The following is an 8,782-nucleotide window of genomic DNA, read 5'->3' on the forward strand; positions in this document are numbered from 1 at the left end:
TTATTAATAAATGTGCTTGCAATTGGATTCACTTCTCGCTTCATTCTTCCCGCATCGTTACAGTATTACATAATTTTTAGAAGTCGTTAAACCCATCTCAAGAAGCGGCAAGTGGGACAACGGGATAAGGAAATTAAACTATGTTAAAATAAATGTTACTGGAATAATTTGAGGAATGTTTCATTTGCATAGAACGTGTTGTCTTTCTTAATGCACATTTTCGAGAAGTGGAAAATCGATTCCTGAGCAATCGATGCCAACTAATTCAGCACCTTTACTTGGGACAGCGCCTTTGTAACGTCGAACGTAAGAGGCAGCGTGCTAAGGAGCTTCCTAAGGGATACTTCGGGGAACACACTTAGGAACCTAAACAACTTTGGTAAGATATATCTTTCGAGTCTTCTTAGCACGCTAAGAGTGAGCGTTATCGGGGAACTGGGCCCAGACTGGTTCCAGTTGATAACCAACAGTGACTCATATAACCACTCGTTACAACCAAGGTCTGCAGAAGAGCATCTATGAAAGCACAACATGTCGAACCTTGAACAGATGGGATACTTCCAGCAGGATAAGGCACCATGTCTCAAATCATCTCAAACTGGTATCTTGAACATGACAATGAGTTCACTATACTCAAATGACCTCCACAGTCACAGATCTAAATCTAATTAGAGCACCTTTGGGATGAGGTGGAATGGGAGATTTGAATCATGGATGTGCAGCTGACAAATCTGCAGCAAATGCGTGATGCTATCATGTCAATATGGACCAGAATCTCTGAGGAATGTTTCCAGCAACTTGTTGAATCTATTCAGTGATGAATTAAGGCAGTTCTGAAGGCAAATAGGGGTCCAACTCAGTAAGCTACTTGCAAGGCTTACCAAATAAGGTGGCCAGTGAGAGTGTATATAAAGTAGAAACTGATATTTTAATATCTTGTGACAAAGTTGAAATTTATATATGCCGAGAAATATTCACTTGACTAAAATGTGCCAAATAGTCTCAGTCTCCCCTGTAGGCTACATATGAAGTTATGCTGCGCTGTAAAAACTGTTTTGCCAGGTAATCTAAATCTTAATTAAATGGTTAAAATATAAATTAATCAAATATTGCTGCATTTAAGGAACAATTTGGATAGAAACAGCTCTATAAGATCACAGCGTTTTCATTGTTTTCATTTTGAAGACAAGAAAAAAAGAAGCAAAGGTTTTAAAATGAGCAAATAGGATATACTAAATTCCTCCTAAGTGACTGAATAGCTATGTCTAATTTGTGACCAAAATTCAACAAATCATTCTTTTGAATCAGAATTTTTTTAATGAGCCATTAACCAGGGGCACATTCAAGCTCAAACCGGTGTGCAACGTTTTGCTATGGTTTCCGGGTTGAACGACATGTTTCCTGGAAACGGTGTGCAACAGGGTTTGAGATACGTTTTCTCTTGTTTGGTGGGTGTGTCAAAAATGTCAGCCCAATCAGCAGAAACATGCATTTAAACCACGCGGTATTAAAGAGACAGTTTGCACAATGGGTCCAAGTAAAGTCATTCAGAAATGTGTCCGCTGCAGCTCGGTATACGCAACAATTGAAGATATTGGAAGACATGTTTGTCATAAGCACTTGTTCAACGCACCCCTGTTTTCGTTTTAAAAACATTTTGCAACTTTTTGTCAGGGCTGAACGCAGCCGGCTTGAAAGAGTAGTTCACAAACTGAATGAGTATAATTGCAGTATAATCTTTCGCAGTGGTCAGGGTTAAGTATTCACTAAATATTTTTTAAGTTTTCTTTTTCTTTTTTCATTTTCATAATAATTTCATAATGTATTTTGTGCAGAGAGCTGGGAGAGTTATATATTTTGCTTAGAAACATGGGCGCCGGAACTATTGTATATGGGACAAGACCCACTCACTTTTTTAAGACCAATGATATTGGACCCACTCACTTCTAATGTCTCTAATTAAGCGCATATATCTGTTCACTTTTCAGAGCGGCGTCAGTCAAATCCATTCCACTTGAGAAGAGCCCTAATAAATGTAACAATCCGCGTTTTAGCTACAGTGTTGATTTCCACAATGCTGCTCAAATCCATTCCACGTGGTTCATTCAGTGTCCCACCAAACACTTCTCAAGCCAGACGAGCCAATGCACATGTGGTGTCCCAAGCGCAAATCTCAGGTTCCTATGGGAACCGGAGCTTCTAACAGTTAGAATACAGATCATACTAAGTTTAAAACGTTTATATAGACATATCGAGTAGTAATTAATTCATGTACATGAGTCTTAGTTGATTATTGGCTATTAGAGCTGGTTTGGTTGCTGAGACGGAGATGTGCAGAGATGGCAATTAACGGACTGTTTGATTTGTGACCGTGCTGTGCTTATTCCATTCATTCGAGTAGACTATCATATTGTACAAGGCTGATTTCTGAGAGATGCACGCATAGATGATTTGTGCTCATTTAATTTTTACTCTCACTCATTCACTTCACTCATTATTGCATAGAGATTTTAAAGGGGTCATATAATGGTACATGCACTTTTTCAAGTTGATTGTACTGAAATGCGTGTTGGCAGTGCCTGTACACAACCATCAAATAATGATAAAAATCTATCCAGTGTTTTTGTTTTAATCTCCTTATATGTTTTCCCCTGCCTCAAATTGAGCCGTTCGATTTTGTGACGTCACTAAATCGGACGCCCCTCCCACGATGGTTGATTGACAGCAGCGTTTCAACAGATCCCTGCCCTGAGCGAGCTGTCAGTCATCATAGTCCGTCATTGTTGATACGCTGGAGGAGAATGGCGTCTAAGCGATTGTGGTGTTCTGTTCTTGGGTGTAATAACGAACACAGCAGTAATTTTGATGTTCATAAATCCGAACCGCTGAAGACACAGTGGCTGAGTTTTGTTTTCGAAGGGAATATTCCCCACGAGCAACGTCAATGCTTCTTATGTTTGCGCGATTCGCAAATCTTTTCTCACCTGACTGCTTTATTAACGAAGGAAGTAACTTATAAAGCTGATTTTGATAAGAACCTGCTCCTGAAAAAAGAATTGTTACCAACTATTCATGTCTCCCTGCTGAACCTCCAGAAAAAGTAAGTGTAACATTTTATTAACCTTTATATTAATCTTTGCAAATCGCTTCACGATGAATGCGTCTAAGGTTTACACTCAGGGTACATACATGTTTTCTATGTACGACGTTCTCAATACAATTCATAATCCCACGTTTATAATGAACAACGCGTTATGGTTATTGTGTTATTACAAACTGAGTACGTATAACTTACCAGAGATGGGGGACTCGAGTCACATGACTTGACTCGAGTCAGACTCGAGTCGCAAATTTAAGGACTTGAGACTTGCTTGACTAAATTAAGAAAATGACTCGACTTGACTTTGACTTGAGATCCAATGACTTGAGACTTGACTTGACTTGAACTGTATGACTCGAGAATGACTTGATATACATTTATCATCGCAACATCAATTGATGAACAAAATGAAAGCAACGGAACCATTGACGCCAGCCATCAGATTCTGCGCGATTGCGTGACACTGCACAAGCCCAGAAAAAACATACATCGCGGTGAGCGCGCTAAATACAAAAACATCTCCCAGCATCGTTTCTTTTTGGATATAAACACTAGAAATTGACTATATTCATACAAGAAGATTTGCTGTACGCATAATAACTGGCAAGGGATATCGGACGACCATCACAACCTCGAACAGTCGAACTTCATTCACCACGTCTAAAAGTAAGCTATGGCTTGTTTAACCTGTTTGTTATAGTTAATTTGACTATCTTTAAATCGAGAATATTGGTCAAAACATCATGCCTCTTTATACACAATTATGTTTTCAAATGTAGCTTAATGTTGTCAATATTCAAATGATAATTAATGATGTCATATGTTTTGTATAACATTTGCCACATTTCTTTTTAAATCATGCTTTAAAGCCAAATATGTCGTTCTTTCCAATGACAAAAACAACATAGAAAACTGTTAATGTTTTGTCGTGTTTTATGTTTCTCTTAGCAGGGTTAGATGTTATCAGGGGTTACATTTATAAGATGTTATCAAAATGACAGCAGAATAATATTGCACCCAAAATTCAAAATGTGGTGGAAAAAATGCCCTAGTATGAGTCATTTTCATAATTATAACATATGATATTAAAAAAATATTTCCAGAATATTGACGCGATTGCAAATGTTATAATGATTTTATAAAACAGTTCAGTAAACAAAGAGTGAATATTGTGATGTGACATTTAGACATAGCCTAATATTCCAAATATTTTCTGTTTTTGCTCGATTTCTCCAATGCCAATAGTTCCAAACAAGCCACAGAAAGAGTTATGCGTATTTGTGATTGCAGTGACCCAGTTGCTTAGTTCCAGAACGAATCTGCCGTTTTGAACATAAGTTAAATGACTTCTATGACTCGTACATTAATACGGTAATTTGGCGCCACCTATTGGCGATTTTAACTTCATAATTAAAAATATATAAGTTGTATTAAGGGGATGCCAGTTTGAAGAATGCCTTTGGTCGCATAGGAATTATACTTGAATTGTGAATTGTTTAATACCTTTTAATGGTCTTCTGCAATGTTTGAGGCATATTTATTTTTTCATGCTTTAATGTTGGCCTAATTTCAGTTACATTTAGATTTTTGTTGTAGTAACCACTCAGCTATATGTGGAAATGCATATATATTTTAAAAAAAAAGTTGCAAATAAAACCATAGTCCACAACTTCTGTAGTTTTAACTTATTTTAATATATAAATTCAGTGAAATCTTCAAACGTTTGTATGACTTGCCAGTGACTTGTGACCCAAGCTACGACTTGACTTGACTTGCCTTTATAAAAAATTTACTTGGACTTGCTTGAGACTCGAAGGTGAAGACTTGAGACTTGGTTGTGACTTGCACATGTGTGACTTAGGCCTACTCCCACCTCTGTAACTTACATCAGTAAACACATAGCGTTCGTACATCTCACTAAGTTAGTCTACCCTGCCAGTACACAAAGATAGATCAAAGTGACAATATAATAACCAAGCATTCAGAAACGTCATGTTGAGCCTTAATTGTCGAACTTCTTCGGGCCGTCATCTTGTTCCGACTCCGGTTCAAACTGATACGGTTGCACAGATGTGTCCTCCTCAGAGACTCCCGCTGCCATTTTTTTCCTATACCCTCAACTGTTGTCAAGGAAACCCTCCATGTGTGGTGTGGTCATAACGCTGTTATGAACGCCCGCAGAACAGAGGGGCGGAGTGAGTGAAGCTCATTATCATTTAAAGGCATATGCACTGAAATGGCGTGCTCAAAAAAGAGCTGTTTTTGACCAGGTAAAATTAGTGTTTTCTTACAATACTAACAAAAATGTTTAATTAAAGTATATAACAAACTTTTCATTTAGACCCTAAAGAATCAAATTAACTTTTGGCATTAAAATGGCATTATATGACCCCTTGGCTTCGGGAACACCCCTAATCTACTCCAGTAAAAAAATCTGGAGGATGACCCACCCAAATTTTTTTTTGCTTCCGACACTCATGCTTAGAAGTATGTGTGTAATGTAACGTTTACTGAGCAGAGATGTTCCAATAATGATGATACTTCAGTTGGCATGTTCTTTAAAAGGAAAATAATGTTTCAACTGATGCAAATATACCACTAATGAATACACAGAGGGATAGTGGATTGTACCATGTGTAAGCATTAGGAATACATTCCATTTTAAACATAAGCAACATGTTTCCTACCTTACAAGGAAGTTGTAAGTCCCAGAGTGGTGTATATAAGCTCAATGTTACCACCTCAGAGAAACATAGAGGCATGATGGGGTGAGAGGAAGGAGAAATAGAGGCATGATGGGATGAGGGAGGAGAAACCCAGAGAAACCATTTACAGCTGGCATGATGGGGTGAGGGAATAGATAAATGGGGAACAGAGAAATCTGGAAAGAAGACCTCCTAAACTGTAGCCTTATTCTTCTATGCCTGTTTCTCTCTGTCTGATACATGTATATTAAATAACAAATAGAGATTTCTTAGCAAAAGTAACTGGTGTAGCCTCTGTGATTCAACAAATAATGAGGAAAAGTTTTTCAAATCTACAGCCAGTGAGTAGCCTAAGCTGATCTTTTGGTCTGAGCCTTTGGAGTGAGGATTTGACTAATGGGGTGAAAGTCAATTTTAATAGCAGAAATATTAACAATTAAATCTTGACTGTAGTCATATGGCAGTTTTACATGAGATAATAGTAGGTTATAATTTTATTAAAACAAACTTTTTATCCAAAAGATGCCAATTATTAAGTTTAGTTATGTGCTAAATATTTTTAGAACTAAATATGTTAGTTTTTTATGAACTGAATCATGATTGTAAACTAAACTGGGACAAAGGAAATCACAATAAACACAAATATTAACAACTAAATCGAAAAATATAAATAAACAGCAATGTGTGCACAAATTACTTTATGGGAACATTTTAAAAGATGCATTTTGATGTCAGAGACCACGTGATTACGTAAAAAGCTTTTTTTCGAACTGCTACTTTGACACGAATTGTTCGAAAGAATCGATTCGCAGAAATGAGTTGAACTGCCCATCACGAATTAATGCGTTGAAATAACACAAAAGCCAATCATTTTGACAGACAAGCCAAACTTGTTTTGAAATGTGACATTATCAACACCTTGTGATCCTTTTAAAATTACAATGAATCATCTAACAAATACAGAAGGAAAAAAACTAATTTATTTTTACTTTACATAGTTTTTTATGTAAAAAAATGGGTAAAGGTGCATTTTTGTTTAATTTTACATAAATGGACGACTATATGTTTTAAATCTGCAAATTAAATAACATCAATTATAAATATAAACATAATTTTTTATCATTATCAATGGTAACGGATAAACTGCCCAGGATGCCATACTCACCCATATCAGCCGCGCGCTTTTGATTCCACTCGCGTTTAATCCCTGCGGTTACAGCACAGATATTAGTCTCTCAGGATCCACTCCAACGTAGACTTTTACCTTTAGTCCGAGCAGTAGGCTATTACAGCCGAACTAAAATCATTATAGATCCGAATCCATGTCGCAAAAAAAAAAACTTTAAAACATGCTGCCTCCCCCGTTGAATCCAACAAAACGGCAAACCGGTACATATCCAACAGCATTAAACATGATGGTCATCTGTCGATCAAACGGAATATAATTCAATTCTCACTACGCATCAAGGCAAGCAACTGTCTGAATATAAGGGCAAAAGTTGTTCTGGGTCGCATAATTTAGGCAATAATGATTAAATCTTGCGGAGCTTAACGACAAGAGAGGTAAGCAAAGCCAAAAGAAAGAACGAGTGAGGGCTTTGCATGAGAGTAAATCTGTGCTCGCCGCCGCAGTCGAGTCTCGTCCCTGAGAAATATCACAGACCGTGAGGATGATTGCGCGCTCCCGCCCTCAGGTCCTCCACAGTCATAATAAAGGTGACCTGGAGGCAAATCTGCTGCGGTAAACACTAGCAGAATGCCAGAACACCCTACTTAACCAAGACTGCTGATGAATGTAAACGACACACTGGTAATCACTACAAAGTAACAATAGAGACCCAGTGTGTGTGTGTGTGTGTGTGTGTGTGTGTGTGTGTGTGTGGTAGCCCTCCACAGGTATGGACACTAACAATGATTTATTTATTTATTTTTATTTTATTTTCTTAATATATATATATATATATATATATATATATATATATATATATATATATATATATGTAACACTAATATACTATATTAACAATATTGACATACATTATTGGGTTATGCTAAACTAGTTTCGATTACTCAACTACTTTACAGTGCATCCTTATATCTGAAAAGATTTTCATTCATTTAAAGATGATTCATGCCCCATAGAATCAATCAAATGAGATGATATAAGCTGATGTTGTTGCATTTGACCATACAATTTGACGTTTATTTTGTTGTTGTTTTTTACTTTTGAAATAGTATTTTTTTACAAAATAATAATACATAAATATTTTGATATTTTATAATTTAATGGACCCCCTGGAGTATATGAACCCCAGTTGAAAACTGAGACCACATGTTCTGTACCAGAACCTTAAAATTGCTTGTAATGTATTCAGGTTAAATTAGGCTTATATAAAGTTATTTTTTTTTAAATATCACACAGATCCAGAATACTTGACTCTGACTCAGTCATGGTATTATGCATCAATATTTTCTGTATAAATTGTATATTTGACCGAGGCAGCCTTGCTCTGGAAGCTTTTTGTTCTCACATCTTTAAATAATTTCAGCTCAAATCAATATTTAATGTGTGTTTATTTAATTACTTGGTAAGCCCCTTAATAAGCAAGATAGTCAATTTATCATTTGCTGCACATTGTGAAGTAGAAGTTCAAATACAGGCACATAAAAAATGAAGGAAAATGTCTTATAAAACAAAATAATCCAGCATGTTAGTGACATAAAATTCTTTAACGATAAACAAAATATGGTAATTTCCTTTTTGGTCCCCCCTGGTGCTTTTTTCGGAGTCCCTAATTAGTGTTATGAAAAACAACCATAGAGCTAGTTCAATTTTAGTGATCAAATTAGTGGAGAATTTAAAGTCACCATTAAATCAAAATGGAGAATTTTACTTTTTTTATGGAATATTGCTGTATTTATTATAAATAATATATGAAAATAACATCCTCTCCCTCTTGCAGTGGCATCTCTTCTT

At 36.3% G+C, this 8,782-nt stretch overlaps 1 protein-coding gene across 1 annotated transcript in view; it reads right to left on the minus strand.

Moving 5' to 3' along the window:
- Positions 1 to 7,505, minus strand: part of lrrtm4l1 (leucine rich repeat transmembrane neuronal 4 like 1) — a 102,552-nt gene extending 95,047 nt beyond the window's left edge. The window contains exon 1 of the mRNA XM_077242956.1: positions 6,971 to 7,505. Within this exon, the coding sequence (XP_077099071.1) occupies positions 6,971 to 6,974 (4 nt within the window). The 5' untranslated portion in view covers positions 6,975 to 7,505. The remainder of the gene's footprint in view (positions 1 to 6,970) is intronic.
- Between the last annotated feature and the right edge of the window lie 1,277 nt (positions 7,506 to 8,782).

Source organism: Siphateles boraxobius, unplaced genomic scaffold, assembly GCF_051911475.1.
Source record: "Siphateles boraxobius isolate OS27281-9 unplaced genomic scaffold, OSU_SipBor_1 25, whole genome shotgun sequence".
Classification (NCBI taxonomy): Eukaryota; Metazoa; Chordata; class Actinopteri; order Cypriniformes; family Leuciscidae; genus Siphateles; species Siphateles boraxobius.